General features: G+C 41.4%; 1 protein-coding gene across 3 annotated transcripts in view; it reads right to left on the reverse strand.

Moving 5' to 3' along the window:
- NCAN (neurocan) overlaps positions 1–23,917 on the reverse strand; it is a 367,742-nt gene that overhangs the window by 5,735 nt on the left and 338,090 nt on the right. For all 3 annotated transcript variants that reach the window (XR_012235261.1, XM_073592508.1, XM_073592518.1), the window contains 3 exons: positions 10,061–10,143; positions 3,768–3,912; positions 810–992 (listed from right to left, as the gene is read on the reverse strand). Coding sequence is in view for 2 of the 3 variants with exons in the window: in XM_073592508.1 (XP_073448609.1) it covers positions 810–992; positions 3,768–3,912; positions 10,061–10,143 (411 nt within the window). In the remaining variant the exon portion in view is untranslated. The remainder of the gene's footprint in view (positions 1–809; positions 993–3,767; positions 3,913–10,060; positions 10,144–23,917) is intronic.

Genomic DNA, 23,917 nt, shown 5'->3' on the forward strand with positions numbered 1-23,917 from the left:
ACAGGTTATTGTGGCACATGCTATTTGTTCGGTTTCCTGTGCCATTATAATGATGCAAGAAGTTTTGTTAATTTCCCCATTGCTTATGTGAAGGCAATTTTTTTAAGTTTTGCACAGAGTAGGGATGAGTTAAAACCCCATCTGATTTTTGCTTTCTGTACAGAGCTGGGGACATTTTCCTTTACTTCCTGTTTTGGAGGCGCAACAGGAAGTGAGAGGAAATACCCTCTGTTATCACAGATGCCCCCATTGGAAGTCTTCCCCTTAGCCTTTCATCCTGGTAATAACTTTTTTCCTTGCACCTGATTGGGTATCCTTTACAAACTGACACTTCCCCACATTTAATTAGCTCTAAGAAAAGCAGTGCAAAGTGTATAGTCTGTGTTTGCCTTTAGTAAATCAACCCCATAGTCTAGTAAACAGGGTGAATCTGTTCACTTTGAATGCCCAAACATGTGCAAAGAGAAATTTACAAATTGATTTTTGTTTGTCCCTGATGATTGGAGTGAACACAGCTTCTCCCTGTTCTCAAAGCGCAATGAGTAATTAAGTACCACCTCCATACCATTCGTGTTGGACAATCAGAAATGTCCTGAGTAATGAAAAGTCTGGACTGAAATAAAGACTTTAACAAAAGTTTTACTTACTGACTCCATAAATCTACTGTAGAAACTGTTAGAAACTGTACATATGGGATCCAACATCTATATGTTGCACACCTTTGGCTTAAATATTTAATTATACTTAAACATTTGTGTATTTTTTATTTATTTATTGTAGTTAGGGTAACATGTTTTTAATTTGCTTACGTTTGACACATAAGATACGGGGCCTATCCCATCTTCCATTCCGGTGACATCTGACAGTTGGTATGTGACGCTGTATAAAACCATCCTGGCACTGGTAACGTATTGTAGAATGGATGCTATATTTTTCTTTTTTCTTACCGATAATGTCAGCATTTTTGACAGAAGGAGGTGAACCGCAAAGGACTATGGGAAACAAAACTCAACTCAGCATTACAATAATTCTCACTTTTACAGCCTTATTGATAAAAAATAGCAAATGGCAAATTGGCTCATGTTAATTTTTTTCTGTTAAAATGGACTTTGTATGAAAATGGAAGGTACACTTGACCACTTGACTGGCAGCTCCTCGCCCCCCCATTTTTATGAAAATGGAAGGTACACTTGACTGACAGCTCCTCGCCCCCCCCATAAAAGGATGACTAAAATAAATCTTGGCTTTTTTTTGAAAAACTTTCTTTTGTGAGCCCTTTTTTATCAATTTGAATTTGGGGACAGGGTTGTTGGTAAAGCGAACCTTCTATTTTTCTCATAGGCTAGCGTCATCTTTGTTCAGACATCATTCAAGGTCAGCATCTACCAGCCTATGATGCTGAAAAATTAATGACACCATCATGTAAATCATAGTGTAGAAGCAGTAACTTGTGATACGACACATATGGTCCCCCTGCTTGTAGCAGAGTGAAGACTGGCAGACTGATGACATGTTTTCCCCACATTACTTCAGAAATATGTTGAAAGACAAAGACAGAGGGGTATATTTATACATTTTTACCCAGGATTCTCACATTTTTACCAAATGAATCCAATTAGAAACTGTGTAAATCTTGGATGAAAGTTGTGTGAATCTTGTGTGAAAACAATCATAAATTGACCAAATAGTCTAGGAAAGGGGTCTGCAAACTTTTTAGTACGAGGGCCACAACAAATATTTTACAAATATTTGTGGGCCAAAAAACAAAACGGTTTTATAAATAAATGAATAAACATGCTCCAAGAAATGACTCCACATCAGAGCCACTGCCTTAACATCAACAGTTCCACTTACACATTAGAACCCCCTTACATTAGGGTCCTCGTCAGAATTCTCCTTTACTTCCTCCTTACATTAGGGTCCCCATTAGAGCCCCCCTCCTTATCTGGGTTCCCATCAGAGCCCCCGTTACATTAGGGTCCTAATCAAAGTCCCCCTTTCATCGGGGTGCTCACATCAATGTTCCCATCAGATCTATCCTTATATTACAGGATTCAGTGGGGGTAGGGGTGGGTGGGGTGTAGAAGCGGAGACCAACTGACTTGAATTTAGATGCGGGTACAATAAAAACTCTTAGTGGACTAGATAAAATCTCTGTGGCCTGTGGGCTGTAGTTTGGAGACTCCTGGTCTAGGTAGTTGCTTGCTAGCGTCTCTGTGGCTTACACATACTACAATTAATGCATTTCACTATGCATGAGTGAAACACAGTAGTTTTAACATCTTGGTTAATGAAAGATTCACCCATAAAATAGTATCCTTATGCCCTGTACACACGGTCAGATTTTTTGGAAAATGTGTGATAGGACCTTGTTGTCGGAAATTCCGACCGTGTGTAGGCTCCATCACACATTTTCCATCGGATTTTCCGACACACAAAGTTTGAGAGCAGGATATAAAATTTTCCGACAACAAAATCCGTTATCGGAAATTCCGATCGTGTGTGCACAAATCCGACAGACAAAGTGCCACGCATGCTCAGAATAAATAAAGAAATGAAAGCTATTGGCCACTGCCCCGTTTATAGTCCCGACGTACGTGTTTTACGTCAACGCGTTCAGAATGATCGGATTTTCCGACAACTTTGTGTGACCGTGTGTATGCAAGACAAGTTTGAGCCAACATCTGTCGGGAAAAATCCATGGATTTTGTTGTCGGAATGTCCGAACAAAGTCCGACCGTGTGTACGGGGCATAACTCTTACTTAGTGAATTCTTCAAATTAGTTTAGTACTCCATTAATGACTAAATGGAGTCATTAATGGATGAATGCTGAGCCTTACAAACTCTAGTCGTACAATTCAAGCTGGCAGGATTTTATTACATTTCCCTGAAAATGAACTATATTTGACAGTAACTATAACATTATTGTTATTAATGTGTTATTTATGACTTATGCTAACTATACACATAATTATATGCTGTATCTTTTCAATATAGTGATAATTTCAATAAAATAATTAAATCTTACAGATACCGTTTGCACTAAATGAGTGGCTCAATTAACGATTGTTTTCTTCAGAAGAATATGTCCTGGTAGAGAATCAAATCCAATTCAACCAAATCAATATTTATTTTTGTTGTGTAAAGCAATGGTTTTTAATTTAAATTGTTTTTGAAGCACTTAAGATCGATTGATTATTTGAACTAAAAGGAAACCTTGTAAAATAGAACGTCATGAAACGGCTGCAAAACTTATCATGAAAAGGCTGCAGTGCCTATTGACCACTATTATCTGTGTATTATAACCACTAATGATTTGATACTTTCTTTGCCATAATGTATCCTCTTTGTGTATTAGAAAATTGTCTGAAGTTAATTGGCCTGCAGGAGTTTCTGGCAGCCCCAATCATGTTCAGATACATGTAGATTCCAGGTTTATCAGACTGATAGTAGTGGCCAAAGGGGTTATGCAATAGTATGTATGTAGTAGGTGGACAATCTTAAAGTTTTCTTGGACACTGATTTAAAAAAAGAAAGTGCATGAAAAAGAACCTTCTTACATTGTTACTATGAGCAGGTAGGCTTCTCATAAGATACACCAGCAGTGTAATGAGTGTAAGGCACTTTCTATGTTATAGTAAAAGCATACAAGGACAATTCTGTGCCTAGTATGATTTTATCATGTCTGCTTCAGGTAGGGTACAATGTATAAAGAACATTATATTTCATTTTGAGGTCTGTAATATTCATTTTTCACAGTACGTACCAGTTCCTTTCTTGCAGATGTAAGGTAAGTTGTAGTTGCATGGCACATCATTCCACTTGCCCTCTTCATGTGAAACCATAACTACACAGTCCTCTCCACCAGAAAAAAAGTTATCTGGCTGCTGATCCCGCCAGCTCTCATATTGCTGTGACAGATATGAAAATGAAAATAGGCTACAGGTCCTCCAAATTTATGTATTATCTTATCATAGCAATTATTCAAAAAGAACCCCTGGCATATATCAGATAATCTCAAGTACTCAATAAAATGTGTACATACCTCAATGTATTAAGATTGTTAGCAAAATTTAAACTGAGGACCTAAGTACTGCAAGTCTTCTAGTGCATTTGGGTATCTTTAGTTTGTATCCTTCAGCTTATCAGAAATCTAACAAGGGCATTTATCTCCTCATTTCTGAGGGTACCAGCTATAGGTCTGTGTATTGAGTTGATTATCATTGTCATTGTTGCTAAACTTTTAGCCGATGTAAAAAAAACACAAAACAATGCAGTTATGAAGTAATTGAGACATTGGGACATGTATTGTTCAATGCAGCTAGAGTAAATGTCTAAAGCTGGACATCCATGGGTCGAATTTCCGAAAAATTTTCTTCCGAAAATCGAATTTTCTTTAAAATTTTGCACCATTAGTGGGGCTGCAGCACGACCGATTTTCATGCAGCTATCGAATTTAAGTGATCGGGCATGTTGGAAATTTTTGGAAAAACAAACTAATCTCTAAGGCCCCTTTCACACTGGGGCGGTGGGGGCGTCGGTGGTACAACAGCGCTATTTTTAGCGCTGCTGTACCGTCGTTCTTGCAGCGGTATTCAGCCGCTAGGTGTTCGGTTTTAACCCCCGCTGGCGGCCGAAAAAGGGTTAGATCCGCTCGTACAGCACGGCTATAGCCGCGGTATTACCGCGGTATAGCCGCGCTGTCCCATTGATTTCAATGGGCAGGAGCGGTGAAGGAGCGGTGAGTACACCGCTCCTTCACCGCTCCAAAAAAGCGGTTTGCAGGACTTTTTTCACCGCCCTGCCTGCGCACCGCTTCAGTGTGAAAGCCCTCGGGCTTTCACACTGAACAAACAGTGGAGGCTGTTTAGGGGCGGTTTTCAGGCGGTATTTTTAGCGCAATACTGCCTGAAAACCGCTCCAGTGTGAAAGGGGCCTAATCAATGCTGGGAAAATTGTGCGAGAAATATAATCAAAAAAGTAATGCTCATGAGCTGTGACCTGGAAAGAAAAGAAGATTCCCGACCACAAAAATTATTTTCTTTACCAACATGAGTTGAAATTGAAGGCTTGGTTGATCGAATTTTCTAAATCAATGGTGGCACTGTCGGATCACAAAACCCATGAAATTTCTGATTTTCAATGAAAATTTGTTTGGAATTTGTCCCATGTATGGCCAGCTTAAATCTGTCTTGATATTAGTCTATTGCAACAACACTTATACAGGTAGAGGAGGAGGCATTGCTTGGATCCAATCAGGTGTGCTACAACGCCAAGGAACATTCAGACAGGAGGAGAGAGCAGAGAGAAGAATCATTAGGATTATGCTCCTCCTTGTCTGATGTCTAGCAGGGCAGTGTAAAGCTTAGGACTGACTAGATGAAGTTTTAAATCTTTCAAGAAAAACTGTTTCCATCTTTACGGCAATATTAAGCTTTTAAACAAAATGATTCGTTGTGTAATGTACTATAGGGTATAAGAGTAACACCTAAAAATTGTTTAGTACCATACACAGGGAGATATCACAAACAACCTCAGTGTGATCTCACTGCGAGACTGGAGTTTCCACTGCTAGAAATCTGACAAGTTGTGAAAAGAAATCTGATTTCCTGTACTGTACATTCACTGAAAACAGTGCTGATTTTGTGTGCTGTGTGTTTAACTAGATGATGAGCCGTAATCTATTTTGTTTAAATTTCGAATAAGGCAGAATTACAGTCAAATACTAACTATATGTAAACCTGCTCCCACCCCCACTCTAGGCCCTGTGCTAACTACCGTGAAAAGGAAAGATGTCTATACTTGCCTATTACCAATGACTCCCACTGCTGTCTCTGAGCCTATGAGGAGGGAGAGAGCATAGAGAGCCGCTGCTCGTGTGCACAACGCTGGATTGAGATCAGGCTTGGATAAGTATGAGGGGGGACTGGGGTGAAAAAAAAATAACCTACAGATTTTAGAACCACTTTAAGCCTGTGGGGACAATTGTCACAATTAAGCTGTGAGCCTGTTGATTCACCAAAAATGCTTTCATTGTCTCTGATAACAGACAAACATTTCTTTTAGTGGATTTGTCTTCCAGGAATCACAGTGCTTTGTTTAAATATAGACTCCCTCCCCTTTGGCTTTTCCACTTTGTGTAGTGTTACAACCTGTCACTAATTTATATAAAATATTCAGTAAATGTAAAAGTGGAAAAATATTAATACATTAAAAAAAAAAAAAAAAAAAAAAAAAGTTAAAAGCTGAAAAGATGTTATTATAAAATCATTTACCCCTCTGCTCTAATCTCCTTATCTTAGCTCTAGTGCAACCAGCTTACAAAGTATTGTTTGCGCAAATGTAGGAATTCCACACAGAGGGGTTGATTTACTAAAACTGGAGAGTACAAAATCTGGTGCAGCTCTGCATAAGAACCAATCAGCTTCCAGTTTTTATTTTGTCAAAGCTTATTTGAACAAGCTGACGTTAGAAGCCCATTGGCCACCATACACAGTTGCAACAGATTTTGCACTCTCCAGTTTTAGTAAATCAACCCCCATGTCCCTTGCACTCTGGAAATATAAACCATTATAATGCATTATTGCAAAAACTATGCTAAACATTGTGCACTTGTGTATATATATAATATGAGGGGCTTCTGATATTTGCAGGTTCCCGTGGCGGCCCGTCCATTAGGGGTGAAGGAGCTCCGACCCCCTATTCATGTGTCCGGCCCCCTAATCTACATGTGGGGCACCGGACGCATGGATTCCAATGGGAGTTTTTATTTTGAAGCACGTGATTAGAGTCAGAGGCTCTAATAGGCTTTAAAAAAGGGTGGACTTGGGGCGCCCTGAGCCCACCCAGTTGTGTGACAACAGCAAATTAATATTCGCTATTGTCACACTGATTCTCTTCCCGGCCAATCAGGAAGCGGGTCCTGAGACCCGTTTCTGATTGGCTAAAAGGAGAATTATGATCCTATTGGCCTAGGAGGAGGAGGAGGGAGGAGGAGGAGGGAGCAGATGCCCGGCCGCCGTGATTCCAAAAAGGATCACCTGGAGGTAACTGCAGCCCATGCCATAGATGGGGTAAGTGCGGGGCTGATCGCCTCCAAGACAACCACTGCTTTGCTAAAGAAGCTGAGGGTAAAGGTGATGGACTGGCCAAGCATGTCTCCAGACCTAAACCCTATTGAGCATCTGTGGGGCATCCTCAAACGGAAGGTGGAGGAGCGCAAGGTCTCTAACATCCACCAGCTCTGTTATGTCATCATGGAGGAGTGGAAGAGGACTTCAGTGGCAACCTGTGAAGCTCTGATGAACTCCATGCCCAAGAGGGTTAAGGCAGTGCTGGAAAATAATGGTGGCCACAAAAATATTGACACTTTGGGCCCAATTTGGACATTTTCACTTAGGGGTGTACTCACTTTTGTTGCCGGCGGTTTAGACATTAATGGTGTGTTGAGTTATTTTGAGAGGACAGCAAATTTACACTGTTATACAAGCTGTACACTCACTACTTCACATTGTAGCAAAGTGTAATTTCTTCAGTGTTGTCACATTAAAAGATAGAATAAAATATTTACAAAAATGTAAGGGGTGTCCTCACTTTTGTGAGATAATGTATATAAACAGAGATGCTTCACAAAGCTGGGATTATGGAAGTGTATTGAAAACAGAATAAACAACATATCAAATCTCACTTGGAGTTTGGGTGACATGGAAAATCAGAAAATCATGAAATGTGTGTCTTTTTTTTATTCAAGGCTGTCACACTGGAAAATGTGGTTGTAATGACTTGTTCAAATGTATCTAAGACAACATAAGTAGAAAGATAGCTTTTATAAAGTTTTCACCAGTGGTAATTTTAAAATAGATGTAACAGATATAAGTACTACTTTTACAACTTTTCTGTTTGATCACGATATTATTAATTTTGTCTGCTTTCTTAAAGTGGTTGTAAACCTCTGACATGAAATATGAACACAACATATCGCTCTATAGCGTGTACTTGTCTCTATTAAGAGCGTCATTTCTGTCTGCTCTCTCCTTCCTCTGCTATCAGTATGAGTTTTTCTGACACTAAGAGGTAAAAAGGTGACAGGGTAGGGATCCCAAGCACGCAGCCCAAAGATACAAGAGACAGACATAAATGAATTAGGGCTATTCGGGGCTAATTTTGGAAATAAGTAGGGTTATGTAGGAAAAAAGGGTTTCACTTTACACATTTATTACAAACAGATCATAGAACAAGCTTGTGATATTTTAAAGTGGTATTAAACCAAAAATCAAAACTGTAATATAAAGGAGCTTACCAATCATTAGATGTGGTGGCTGCATTCGTTTTTTTTTTTTTTGTTAGGCCTTTTCCCTCTGTTTTAACCTGGTGATCTGGCCAGTAAACACACCTCCTGTATTAGAGCGTCCCCACTCTGGATGAAGGAGCACAGGGGGCACCCTTAGACAGCAGCAGTGTTAGATGTACTGGGAGATATAGATACAATAACAAATTGAAGGCATCTCCAGCTCACACTTTATAAGCAGTTACAGGGAACCGTTTGTTTCCTTTTGGGATAAAGGTTTTATGTAAATAAATAAAAGCTGATAATTGTAAGCACCCCTGTCAGAGGTAAATGCTTTGTCTCATCGCTGTAACTGATACATCTGCAGGAAAGATTGTTCTTTTAAAAAAACATTAGACTTACTGGTTGGATCACCAGAGGAAAATAAGGGAAAGAAAGCCTAAAAAGAAAAGTAATGCAGCCATCACATCTAAGAATTGATATGCTGCAATATAATAAATGTTTGCTTTTGGGTTTAATGCCGCTTTAAATAAAGGGTTGCAATATTGAAACTGTATAAAAACAGTTACGTAGTTTACTGCAACAAACTGTTACAGTGATAACCTAAAATGGCACTATTGCTACAATGAATGAAATACACCTTGTAAAAGAAGAAATTTAAAACCAAACTCCAGCCTTGTCTTGCACTTGTACAGACTCCTTTCATGTACTGATATTGCTTACTCTGATTTCACTGTACACTGTGAGTTTCTCACATTGTGCATTAGAAGCTGCAGCACTTCAGGTAGAGCTTGCCCCATTTCCTGGATGGGTGACATCCAGCATCATCTAGCTCTTTCCTTCCCAGCCTAACTGTCCCTGGCCCACCTCTTTCATTCATTGGATTTTGGCTCTTTTAATCATGGAGGCTCAACATAACATATGGGCTTTACTTAGGGCAGTCTGCATGCAAATGCAGTCTGACTAGGAATGCCCACTCCTCCAGACTGATATTCATCAGGGTATATTGATATTTGCATAACTCCTCTCAAAAACTAGCTCACAGCTTGCATCAGGACCGAGGGTTCCTGAGAGGGGTACTGAAGCAGGCTGAAGTGGCGTTTTTGAGAAGCTATGAAGAAGATGCTGCTATCTCCCTCCAGCAATTATCTGCCTGCAAGGCATAGAGAAGCACTGAGACCCAGTGATGACATCATCAGGTGTGAAATGAAAACTGAAAAGTTGCATTGACACATTGATTAGAGGTAAATATGGAACCTTAGAAGACAAAATATAAGCAGAATAAACTTCAGTTTTAATACCTATCTTTCCAGCAGTGAGTCAACTATTCATTCTTTTGAAGAGTTATGGGTGACACTGGCACCCAGGACTTTCGAGTGTGTGATACCTGGTCCCTGCTTTGGTTCTGTGATTCCACCTACCAGATGCTATATTAAAATGACACACAGTAGTGGCATAGCAGTAGCGGTGGTAGGAACCACAACAGTTAACGGGGTACCAAGTATTAGACACATTGGGGTGTTGGATACCAACAGGACTAGTATCTATTTTTTTATGAATAAAGATTTGACTCACAATGAATAAGAATCAATCTTGAACTTATGTGACTATAGTAAAGTGAATACTGATTGGTTGGCGTGGGTTGCTGGTCTTTGCCCTTAGCAATGTGCACCTTGCACTGTTTAATGAGTTAGCCAGATAGAGCTATTTAAGTTAACTATTAAGGTATACCATTTAGAGCATTGTTCCTCAAATTTCTCTGGTTTACTTACCAGTGCTGTATTATCTGTCCACTGGAAGTCCTGTTCCACTGTTCTATCATTGAGACCAATCCAGGTGTTCTCACGACCAAAACCTTACAGAAAGAGAAGAAGACCAAGATATTTATAATAGTGAGACTCTTTTTAGCCATTTAGACAAGCAAAGCAACACACAAAGTATATTTCGTCTCCCTATTTGTTCTCTGTATCAGTTGGCATCTTGGTCAAGTCTGCCTCATTTTTACATAAAACACATACTACCTATCTGCGCCAAAGTCAGGCAAGCATTTGCACCAACTTCTTTAACATTTCTGACATGGATGACAAATCCAGTTAGTTCTTACAAATGCAACATTAAGAAACTGTCCCTATGACTGCTACAGGTTCTTAAAGAATTATTGCCAGTTTGCAGATGAAGAAAATGGCGTTAATTAAAAATTTGTTCGTCTGTATGCTAGTCCGACGGACAAAAAAGGACGCAAGGGCAGCTATTAGCTACTGGCTATAAACTTCCTTATTCTAGTCCCTTTGTACATCATCACATTCAAACCAACAGACTTTCGAACGGACTTTAGTGTGTGGGCAAGTCCGGTCATTCGAAAGTCCATCGTAACTCCGTCGAAAGTCCGTCGGAAAGACCGTCGGACCTTTGATGCTGAAAAGTCCGCTCGTGTGTACACGGCATTAGACTTACGGAACCTAGAGTTGTCACTTCCATGTCTGCTGAATGGACAGTGAAGAAGCAATAACACACTGATAAGTCAATAACACTGTTCACTCTGTTAATCTCTTCCGGTCAGCATGTTCTTGATAGCTTGTGTTCATGCAGCAGAGCCTGATTAGTCCCTATGATTCCATCTCCTGCTTCCAAACTGGTCATAATCATTACAACATAAATATAGAATCCCTACAATCTCATATACATTTATTGAACTATGTATTCTGAGATCCTTCATAAACATTCCATTTCATTCATAACTATTCAGGTAGGTTCTTGCACTACATAATCGAGCTAAAGGAGATTGTACAATTGGATTGAAATGTTCATGGTTTGCTTTAGTGCTGCTGTGCATGAAGCTAGCAATAGAGGCAAATATCAAGACAGATTTCCGTACTTACGCAAGTTGCATGTAAATATGCATTTTATTCTTATTAAAGGAATACACCCTATTATTTACCTGTGCTTGGAGTTCAGCTTTACATATAATAAAGTTGGGGTTCTGCGATATGACATTTTGGTGAAAATCCATAAAGGGTATCAGGGACACCCTTTAGGATTCTGACGGGCATCAACACCAAAATTAGTAGTGCTGTCCCAAAAGATTCATATACCTGTCAGGAACAGGCATAAGAATTTTTTGGGCCAGCACTGAGGTCAGAGTGACCGCCCCAACTATTACACCTATTCCACTAGGCTGTACTACTTCCCTATCAGGCCCGCTTTCCCTGTGAGTCATTATTTCTCAAATATAGGCATTTGCCATTTTTGGGTAATGGCATTGCCAGTACCCCTGACCCCTTTGTTTGTATTCAGCTTTCGATCTTGGAAGCTCCCAGCTGACAGCTGAATGGGACCTGGAACAGAGTTGTGTGTGTGAAGTTACATCATTCATTACTGCTTTCTAGCACAGACATGCCCCAATCTAAGCATGGGTGTCTCCAAATCTAAAGTCCGTCTGATTTTCGACAGAAAAAGTCCAAAGGTCCGAAGTCTGAAGGTCCGATGAAGCCCACACACAGTCGGATTGTCAGACGGATTCATTCTGTCGGACCAGTCCGGTCGAAAAGTCCGGTGTGTACACGGCTAAACAGAGGAAGTGATGTTACACTCCTGGCTGCGCAGTCTGACAAAGTTGTAGGAATCACAAAGGTGGCTGAGAAGAATTACAAATCCTTTTGCAGTTAAGATGGTGTATTTTACTGTGTATATGCAAGGAGATTCAATATTAAACATAATACAAATGTTTAATGACAATCATATAAAATATATAAAAAGGAAATCATTTCCTGAAAACTTTCCCTAATTGTACATGAAAATGATTTCACATATGGTACAGTATGAGTCGGATTCTCTACAAGTGCAGGTTCTCTGATACCTTGATTAATAACCTATGGAACAACACTAATAAAAAATTCACACCAGTAAGTATCAACTGGTAAAGTTAAATATATCAGACTGTCAGTACTGTGGTCATGTGAGAGCTAGAAGATTAATATTTAATTGTTATAACCATTATTCTAAGTATGTTACATTTTGTGACTAGATTTTGAATTTCTTTATAGCTTTGATGTGTCTTTTCAGATGAAAAAAATGGCTTCATAAATGTGACCTATGTTTATTTCAGCCAGCAAAATAAAGGCTACAAGGAACATTAAGTCCACTCTGAAAAATCAATGCAGATCTATTTTTCTTTGGGGTTGTTTCATACTTACTGCATACCTTCCAGCTCTTGTTACAATTGCAATAAAAAATAAATGAAGACTGAGATCTACCAAATACACTTAAAGGAACATAAAATCAATGATCTCTACTGGCCACTGCAATCTCCCAAACCTCGGGTAATTAATTTGTGGTCTGAACTCACAAGTAGGTGTGAAACACCTAAAAATGATTTTAGTGTCCTTATAAATATTAATGATTTTTTATTTGCATTGTGTACAAATATGTATCATGGAGATAAACACCAAAAGTCTTTTTTTATTTTATTTTTATGGAATAGCTGAGCAATGTATAATACCGGTGTATCTGAGTAAGGTACATAGCTGCAAGGAGCAATAATTGGGTAAAGCCACTTCTACATTAAAAATGAATCCAATTAAAAACTTAAAGTGTTTGTTAACCTAAAAAAAACAAAAAAACAAAAAACAAAAAAAAATCCTGTTCCGTTCCCTTAAAGCATGTTATAAAGCTCAGTGCTTGTGCTCTGTAATTTGGCCCCTCTTATCACCTAAAAAACCTGGCTGATCCTGCCTGGCTATACCCTCCCCTCTGTAAACTGGCCATGGTATATCTGCTTAGCCCTGACACCGTGGTCAGTTTACGTGCCTCCGTCATCCACAGCTCTCCCCTGTCCTTCTCTGACCTTGCCCCACCCCTCCCCTCTCTGCCTGTTTGCTTGTGTCGGTGCCCGCCCCCTCCCATCCTGCTGCTCTCATAACTACTATAAAATCCTCCCATCCCCCCTGTAACATAACATTATGTGTCCCTGTGCCTGTGTTATATGACAAAAATATACTGAACTGTACCTTTATCAGAGCATCTCCCGGCACTCACATGACTCCTCAGCTTTCCTCTCTTCCCCTCCTCCCCGGCTGATGTCATCAGGAGTTCTAGGCCCTGCCCGCTGGAGCTGTCAGCTGGGAAGAGGAGAGAGCTGAGGAGTCATGTGAGCACTGGGAGCCGCTCTGATGTGGGTACAGATCGGCATATTTTTTATATAACACAGACACAGGGGCACATAATGTTATCTTACAGGCAGGGCTGGGGCAAGGGTTTTTGACACCCTAGGGGAAACCTCATTTTGCCGCCCCCCCTTGGCTCTACCCCTGACTCCACCCCCTTTTCCCTGCCCATGTAAACCCCACCTTTTTAATGAAGCGCCCATCAAATGCAGCCTCATCAGCGCCCATCAAATGCAGCCTCATCAGCACTCATCAAATGCAGCCTCTACAGCGCCCATCAATGCAGCCTACCAGCACCCATCAAATGCAGCCTGCCTCTCCAGCGCCCTTCAAATGCAGCCTACCAGTGTCCATCAATGAATGTTTGCTTACTTCCATTAATTTAGAAGTCGGGACACAGACACAGTCCTCCGCCACCGCTGCGCCTCTGACACTATGTGCGAACGGTGTGCGACTGCCTGCTGATGCTGAGACTTAGTTGCTTGCTGTAGAGAGAAAAGAGTAGGAAAACCAGTGGCTGGGCGCCCTAGGCAGCAAGGCGCCCTAGGCGGCTGCCTAGATTGCCTAGTGGTAGCACTGACCCTGCTTACAGGGGATGGAAGGTTTTTATAGTAGTGGCTTAACAACCACTTTTTAAAGAGTGAAGTTTTATTAAGGTTTACAAATTTCTGAGCTTACATCTAATTAAGGTCATATACAAAATGCTAAATAAGAAATACAGCATGACACTGTAAAATCTCCATGATACATTACATAGTTTGACCTGTTCTTGTGCTGGTGAGAATACTTAGTAATACTTGCATATTTGTATTCCTTCAATGCATTCATGTGCCTGAATTAACAGTAAGTTACACATTTTTAACATTTGGTCTTTTGTGATAGGTAGAGAGCATTGAGAAGAGGATTGAGAATGCCTTGAAGTAACAGAGAAAAGAGAAACAAAAGAAGCAGAGAAAGGCTCAAGTGATCCACATGGAGGCAAGAGGGAGAAAAGAGAAGGAGTCAGGAGAGGCAGGAAGGGTGAGGGAGAAGTGTGCCTCGCTGAGGGCTATAGAAAGAACTCCCAAATAGGGCTGAACTTTAGTTGAAAATTGATCCATGGATACAATATTGATAAGAACTTTTTATAAGAACTATTGTCGTTCTTAAAGGCTAGCTGTTCAGCGGTAGTAAAACGCACTTTGTGATTTTTACCTACAAGTAAGTCTATAAGGATTACCTGTAGGTAATGTCAATATCTCCTAAGTGCACTGTTTAGGAGATATTCACCCTGCATGCAGCTGGTGATGCTCTGAAGGTCTGGCATACCTTGTTGGACTTTCAGAGCTTTGTGCCAAAACCGAGGGCACACGCATGCGTGGGAGTGACGTCATCGCGGCTCTGGCCAATCACATAGCTGGAGAGTGCAAACCCGGAAGAAAGACCGGGGGAAGATGTCAGCCCTCTCAACGGTGACAGCGCACCAAGGCTTAGCTCCAAGGTAAATATTTCATAATGTGCTAGTATGCAATGCATACTAGCACATTCTGCATTTGCCCTACAGGTGTTTTTTTTAACCAGCAGCGGGTTACTACCACTTTAGTTTATCCATCCTCAAAATGTAGTGAAGTTCTTCTACCCATTCTTTGAGAGTGGCCATTAAAATCTTAACCTATCTATTCATCATTTCAGGTTTGAAATTCTCACACGTTTGTACTATCCTGCTTTGTTTCCATTGGTAAATATGGCCTTCTAAAGCTGTAAACACATCCATGGAGCCAATCATTTTATAATGTCTTTGTATGACAGCTTCTGTCTTAAAAGGGAATTGGTTTAGCTGTGCTAGGTTTTCTGGAGGAAGGTAGGGTAAATATACAGGAACAATCATGGAACAGGCTTATTTTAGGGGAGGCAATAACAACACCTGAAAATAGCTTGATAAGAGGATTGTCATCTAATTTTTTTATTGTGATCTCAAAGAGTTCTTGAATTTTACTAGAGCTCAATAGAGATCACACAAGGTGGTTTGGATTTTATTGCATGTCACTTCCAGGTTGTAGCCTTTGAGTTTGTCCCAAGTAATGGGGTAAAAAAAGGCAAGTACTACAGTGTATTGGAAAATTTGATTTTTTTCATTTAGCCTGTGGGCCGAATAATAATAAAAAAAAATAAATATGAAAAACAGATTCTTATTTCCAAGTTATATACCACAGATGAACGAACTCCCCTTCTGGGCTATTGTATCCCGACAGCCGCCTGGGGCAACTGTTAGCATTTCTGAACAGTGGATGCTTTTGCTTGGATGCAGCTGCTGTTTGGCCAGCAGACACTTTTTAACTGAAGGATGATGCAGGCAGACAGAAGCACCCACTAAGTGAATTTCGGTCAGTTCATTCGGAAACAGCTGAAACTCGGACAATGTATAACCAGCTTTATTAAAGTCAAAAGGTTGAAGTATGAGCTGGGGCATGGACAAATTAAAGCAGCATTAATTAAAATAAAAAATGTAATTTATGGCAGCTTACCAATTATCTGATGTGGTGACTGCATTAGTTTTCTTTTTTAGACTTTTATACTCTGTTTTCACCTGGTGATCTAGCCAGTAACACACCTCCTGTATTAGAGTGCCTCCACTCTGAATGAAGAAGCACAGGGGCACCTTTGCACAGTAGCATTGTCTGGGGGGAAGGGAGTGTTATGCCTCATACACACGTTCCGAATATCGTACGACCGATCGTACGACCGTTCTCGCTTTAATAGTCGCAAGTAGAAATTGAAAGTCACGAAAATTCTCGTATGACAGACCAAAAAATCGGAAGTGATGTCATGTGTTGTAATGTATTTGTATTGTATTTTCAGACGACAACTATACCGACTAAATGAAAATCGTACGATCTGGAATTGTACGAGGAAAATTTTCGTGTATGCCCGATCGAATAATATCGGCTGAACGGTCGTGATCGGCTGTCGAAAGTAGTGTACACACGATCCAAATATCATACGATCCTTCCTCGGATGACTGTTTTCGCACAATATTCAGATCGTGTGTATGGGCCATAAGATGTACTAGCAGATTTAGACAAAGTAACAAACTGAAGCCAAAAATCCAGTTCACACTGCAGTAAAGCAACAGTTTTTTTCTTTTGGGATAGTTTTTATATGAATAAATAAAAGCTGAACATTGTAAACAGCCCTGTCCATGTTAAATGGTTTGTCTTAACTGATACATATGCAGGAGAGCCTGTTCTGTTGAAAAACAACTGACTTATTGGCTGGATCAGCGGGTGAAAATAAAGCCATCACATCTAATGCCCCGATGGAAAATGTCCGATCGGAGCGTGTTGTCGGAAATTCCGACCATGTGTGGGCTCCATCGGACATTTTCCATTGGATTTTCCGACACACAAAGTTGGAGAGCAGGAGATAAAATTTTCCGACAACAAAATCCGATCGCATCAATTCCAACCATGTGTGGCCTGTTCCGACGCACAAAGTGCCACGCATGCTCAGAAGAAATTCCGACACGGAACAGCTCGTTCTAGTAAACTTAGCGTTCGCAATGGATACAACACTTTCGTCACGCTGCAATGTTAAAAATGGTTTAATACAGCGCACTCTCTTCTTCTTTATAATGTGACAAGAATTAAGTAGTTTTGTTGCTCATATTCATACACACTTCTCACAAACTTATTTTTTTGTTTTTTTATTGGGATCCCTGAATATATTGTTATTTGTCACATCTGACAGAATGTTTTTTTTTTTGTTTTTTTTTTGTTTGATTTTAAGCCATTTTTGGGTTAGATTTTATGTTTGTATTTTTTCCAAGGCTGATCTTTGTTTAATGTTGTTTTTAGTTTTACTCCAGACTATTTTTGTGTGTGTTTTGTGTGTCCAAGTTACCACAACACCATTGATATCTTTTATTATTGAAGCTCAAGGAGATTGTTTGTTGTTGGTGTCCCTTGTTAATTTCACATTGTATTTTTGAAATGTACCTGAATCCTCACAAACCAACTGTCCTTTTTGAAGTAAAACACACATAGGCAAATATAATTCAAAACAAAAAATCCTTTATTAAGGGCTCAGAACCAAACAAAGAGGGAGACAACACTGGATCAACAGGAGAAATTAGCGAAGCCTGGGACCCCCAGAGCAGACATCAATTCTTGAACATCAAAATTGGTGGCCTGAGGAGTCCATATGTAAGGGAGGGCAGTCTGGTCCAGAATTTGCAGAGACCCGGAAAGCAGCAGATGACATCTGTGTCCCCAGGCTGTGGTACCACAAGAGGCTGCATCTTTTGGCCGACCAGACTGGATCCAGGGTCCTCACTTTCTGGTCTTCCTTCCACGCTTCCTTCCACACTGTGGCTCTGCTGTTGGAGATGTGGCAGGAGGAGGAGTAGGACCTGGAGGAGGAGGAGGACTGGGAGGACCTGGAGGAGAAGGAGGAGGAGGACCTGCAGGAGGAGGAGAAGGACCATCTGTGAGTTCGCAAAGGTGTGTCTGAGATGTAATTTGGCCCCTCATACCTTTATTATGAGCCTCCAATATGAGTGACTCACACATGAGTTGTTGTCCCTCCTCCATCGTCTGCATTTTAGAGGCAATGGTGGCAGCAATGTCCTCCTCCACAGTCTGTGGTGCTCCCAGGACCTCTGTAGCCCTCCAAAAGAGTCCTCTGGCAGCCTCCTCTAGGTCACTCTTCCTCCTTCCACTTTCTCTTTCCAGGGGGAGTGGAGGGACCGGCATATCAGGCAGCCTGCTCGGCCCGGCCACCTCCTGGCTGAGACTTCCCTGTGTATGAAAAAGGGACATGGTTTTAGTTTTTGCATCATCAATCACAATCATAAATTAGTACTCCCAACTAACATCTAGTTAACATCATTGATTGGACAACCTGAACTATTTAGAGGAATGCTATACCTGGCTCAATCTGGGCTCCTCCCCATGTTGCTGCCTGGAAGGCCCAGGTTGGGCGTCAGAAGTCTCAGCTGGGGGGGAAGGAAGCATGGAAGGAAGACTGGAGAGGGATGGCCTGGGTTCAGTCTGGCCTGACAGAAAATGCAGCCTGTCGTAGTACCACATCCTGGGGACATAGATGTCATCTGCTGCTTCGGATCTCTGCGAATCCTGGACTTTCTGGCGCTCCCTTACATATGTGCTCCTCAGGCCACCAATTAAGATCTTCAAATATGTGATGTCTGCCGTGGGGATCACCTGCTTCACAATTTGCAACAATTGATCCAGCGCTGCCTTCCTCTTTGTTTGGTTCTTATAATGTGGGTGGTTGATCTCCCACAGACATGGCAGCTCCCTTAACATATCAATGAATAGTGACATGAAGTCATTATCTTTAACTAAGATATCCATGTTCACTGCAAGACACAACACAAGACAAAGCCTAATGTCAGACAAAACTCTACTAATCTTGTTACAATATATGCCTCAATCTAGAAGCAGTATAGGCACAAGTTTGTCTCTTACCTTCGTTCTTACGATCGGCGCATCCAATGCTCCTTCCTCCGCTCACAGATCGTACGTAATACGCACGTGTGTTACGCTTTATATACACTGCGCATGCGTGTAACTCCGCCTGCCCCTGACGTTCTTTCTAGTTTATTCCCCGCCCCTTTTTGTTCGGCGCAGTGGGTGAAGAGCACATGGCGGAGTCACAGCAGGTACGTGCTAATTATAGCAACGAGGAGGAGGTGGAGGAAAGCCCGGAGACAGAAACGTCCCGATCCAGAAGGAGAAGATTTAAGGCCACAAATATGTCCTTTGGGGAGATGTTGGAGATGGTGGACATCCTGAAGAGGGCCGACTATGACGGAAAGTATGGGCCTTACCCCAACCCCAATATCAGAAAGGCCAAGATCATGGCAAAAGTGGTCAAAAGTCTGCACAGGAATTTCGGGGTACGACGATCGAAAGATCAGCTCAGGAAGCGGTGGTCGGACCTCAAATTAAGAGAGCCCGAGCAGTACCGAAAGATCCGGAGAGTGCTGCAAAAAAGTAAGTAGTTGTGCTGTGTTCCTATTCTTTTTGTCTTTCTTACGTTCGTGCTGCTCCATATGCTTTTCTTAATTGTACAGTTTCAAATGTCAATTTTAATGTTCATGGGCCCATTATTCGTTCGCATCAAACATTTTTTTTTGCCCCTCTAAAACACCATTGTTTAGGCCATATGCATTTTCCTAAATTTTTTAGGGCCTACTTGGATGCAAAATATTTGGTTGTGTAGATGGGTTTGTTACTAGAATGAAATGCAAACTAGATTCTGTGTAAGGAGAGGACACTCAGCAGCTGTTTTCACATCTGGACACTGGAGCACTAGTGTGGGACACAAGAACACCATTTTTATTAGGGGGGGCACACAGGTGCTCCAGTGTATACTATAGGGGGGTCTCCATCTGTGAAGCTTGTACTAAACAGGTAAAGTATTGCAGCTTGACAAAGGCCAATAAAAAAGCGACATCTTGGAACTCTGATAAAATTGACAATTGTACCCCACTTCCAAGCAATGTTTCCTATTTATAGTTCTGCCATCAAATATCTGTGTGCTAATTATACCATTTTTGTTTTACATAGGGGAGAAAAGACTCGGAGGACACCCCTCATCCGAGGAGACCACAGACCCCCCACCTATGGAAGAAGGTGAAATACCCCAAACACAAGTGGAGCAGGAGGAGGAAGAAGATGTGGTGGAAATTGGCACCACAACAGGTGAGTGTCTGCGACCACAGGCTCAGGTAAGAGATGGATGCTGGCAGATTTTTGATACCTGTTTTTGTTTGTTTTCTCTCTTTTTAGGTGATCGTGAGGTTAGGGATCGAGATCCTTTCACATCAGAAAGTGCCCAGATCCTGATCGGGGAGATCATGGGGTGTAATTTAGAATTGGAAAACATCCAGAAAAAAATCAATGATGTGATTCATAAAAATAATAACATCGTTGATGTTTTGGGGCGAATTTAAAACCCCACAAAATCACTTTTTTTTTGGTGTGGTACAATGTTTTAAATATTTTAGCAATGTTTCGAAAAGCCTAATTTGGAGGATGCACACAGTGTGCTAACATGTGCTATCTGCCATCACGGGAGATCAATGGACGTGTTTTGGGGGTGCAACACCTTCCTCAATAATTAAGTAGCTGAGAGGAAGGGCTTGCTCACACAAAACACGTCCCTTGATCCCCCGTGATGGCAGCTAGCACATGTTGACATTCGTAAATTGCTGTGCATCTTCCAAATTTGGCTTTTCAAGGGGTGATTTGACCCCATCTGAACGCAATATCAAACACAGTTCCTAAATACTCATGTCTGATATTGCCTTCAAGTTTTACCATATGTGAACTTTGTAAGTTCAAGTTTTTTGTCTTTCTTGTTGGTTTTACACAGGCCTGTTTTATCGTAAATGGACATTTCTATTTTTGATAATGCCACCCCAAAAATTGTTATACAACAAACATGTTGGTTTGTTTGAAAAACCTTGGGTAAATGCACATGTGATTGTGCAGGTATAAAAAAGTTTGTTAATCAAGAATGTGTGGATTATTGTCTCAACGCTACAACACTTTTGTGGTGCTGAAATTGCTGTTTTCTGAGAAAATGGGGGTTATTTCCTTAGGGCAAATCCTCTTTGCACTACAAGAGCATTTTCATTGCAGTTTCAAGAGCACTTGTAGTATAAAAAGTGTATACGCCTTTAATAAATAACAGCCAACAGTGCTTTGTATAAGGTTACACAATCACGCCATTTTCAGGACTCCCCACATTGCTGTCAGGGTCAGCTAAAACAAACACAAGCAGTAAATGTCCACAAAGAATTTCTTTTTTTTGCTTTTTTATTGGAAAAAGACTTCACAAATTTGAAGGCATATTGATGGCCCCCCTACCCGCAAAGAACTCCAGGTATCGTAACCGGACATCACGGGCACTCAGTGAGGGCAAGCCAGGACAGGCGCTTTCAAGCGCCGTCAGTGTTGTTTCAGGTATCACTCCGACCTCAGGCCCAACTGAGCCAGCATAGTTGGGCGAATGTTTCCTTAAAAAGTTATGGAGAATACAGCACGCCAGGATAATATTATTCAGTTTATACTCCGCCATATGGATAGGTGTCAGAAATAGGCGGAACCGGCTGGCCAGGATTCCAAATGTGTTCTCCACCACTCTTCGGGCTCTGGCCAGCCGGTAATTAAAAACCCTCTTTTCCAGAGTGAGGGTCCTCATAGGGAATGGCCGCATAAGGTGGTCCCCCAGCGCAAACGCTTCATCAGCAACGAACACGAATGGGAGTCCTTCCACATTGTCCTCCGGCCATTCTTCCCCACGTCCACATACAAGAAGTCGTACTTAGCTGACACCACCGCCAACATCACAATACTATTGAACCCCTTATAGTTGAAATAGTACGACCCCGAGTTGGGTGGTGGGATGATGTGGACATGTTTCCCATCAATTTCCCCTCCGCAGTTAGGAAAGTCCCACCACTGGGCAAAGTGGGAGGCCACAGTCTGCCATTCCTGTGGCGTGGAAGGAAACTGTTGAGGAAAAAAAAAAACAATTAATATTTTTGCTCAGAAACATGGCAAGCAGATAAGGCACAAACATTCTGGGGCAACCTCCAGATAGCATTTATTAAGGGGAATTTAACAACACCAAAGTATAAGGTACACCTATCATATTCCCCCTCCCCCCCCTCTCATGGGCCATTTCTAACATTATGGGGGGTGTGGAAATCTTGGACAGGTAACCCTCTTCACTTCATTGAGAGATGAATGCCTAAATACAGGGTATTACTTGTAACAGCCCCTCCTTAGTTACACTATTGTCAGCCCACTGGACAGGTAAGAAGTGTCATAATACAAAGATAGAAATACACACTGTACACATTTGAGCCCATTTGAACATTTTGCTATTACCTGACTCAAGATAATAATAGGATCTTCAAAATTCAAACAGTACCATTTGAAGGTATACAGGCAGGCCCTTGCACTACATGCTTTGGGGAATTCATCCATAAATCAAAGCACAAAAGAGATGGGTATAGTGTGTATGGGTTTAGCAAAGTCAGCAGATAGATGATTGAGGATAGATAGAGAATTGGGATCAGCTGACTTAGCAGTTGGGGGAGGGAGGGTTAATAAAAATGATTTGGGGACACCACAAAAAAAAAGCCTCTGCCACTCTGCCTGAATTTAAAGCTAAAATAACATTTCAAAACATTTTAGGGGGTGTTTGGGGTAAAGCACTACTATGGAGCTGATAAAATACATTGTTTTAAGTGACTACATGCGGTGAATATAGGGCCCGTAGAGCATGCTAATTACATAAAAATCCAGCATGCATGAGGACAAAGGGGACATTCACAGCATATTACAATTATGGTAATTAGGGAATGAGGAAAGAAATACAAGATATTAGCAAACATTAAATACAATAAAATCTTAAAGGATAAATCTTACCTTTATATACTCCTTCTGCAGGACCTGGATGATGGCAGAACAGGTCTCTGGGATAATGATCCCCAGAGCCTGGGGGGAGATGCCTGTCGAGAACTTCAAGTCCTGCAGACTTCTCCCTGTCGCCAAATACCGCAGGGTAGCGACGAGCCTCTGCTCCGGAGTGATGGCTTGCCTCATGCAGGTATCCTGCCTGCTAATATAAGGGGTCAGCGAAGCCAACAAACGGTGAAACACGGGGTCCGTCATCCGGAGAAAGTTCCTGAAATCATCAGGATTATTCTCACGGATCTCACGGAGCAAAGGCATATGAGAGAACTGGTCACGCTGAAGCAACCAATTCTTGGTCCATGAACTCCTCCCCACCCTGTTCATGGACTGGACTTGTGTCAAGGTCAGGACCCCAACACCAAGCCCCCGCACAGCACGAACTCTACGAGGAGTACGTATACGCAACATGGCTAGAAAACGGTCGGCTGCTCAGAACGAAGTAACAGAACGCACTGAAAAACAGCAAGGCCTGTGAAGAGCGACCTGAAAAACAGTAACGAACGAACAAGAACACAATGACTAAGTCACGCGGAACTTGCTTGCACGCACTCAAGAGCAGATACAAACCCACAAGCACAAACTGAACGGCAGAAAACGATCTGAAAACCACGAGTCTGAAAAAGCGCGAATCGTCTCTCACCAAACTTTTACTAACACGAGATTAGCAAAAGGAGCCCAAAGGGTGCCGCGCTTGGTTCTGAACTGGCCTTTTCTAGTCTCGTCGTACGTGCTTGACGTCACCGCGTTGTTGGCGATCGGAAATTCCGACAACTTTGTGCGACCGCGTGTACGCAAAACAAGTTTGAGCCAACATCCGTCGGAAAAAATCCTAGGATTTTGTTGTCGGAATGTCCGAACAAAGTCCGACCGTGTGTACAGGGCATAAGAATTGTTAAGCTGCAATATATGAAATGTTTGCTTTTGGGGTTTAATTTTGCTTTAACAATTAGAATCATAGTACTTTTACTGAAGCTTA

The sequence above is a fragment of the Aquarana catesbeiana genome, linkage group LG01 (assembly GCF_042186555.1).
Source record: "Aquarana catesbeiana isolate 2022-GZ linkage group LG01, ASM4218655v1, whole genome shotgun sequence".
In the NCBI taxonomy this organism is placed as follows: Eukaryota; Metazoa; Chordata; class Amphibia; order Anura; family Ranidae; genus Aquarana; species Aquarana catesbeiana.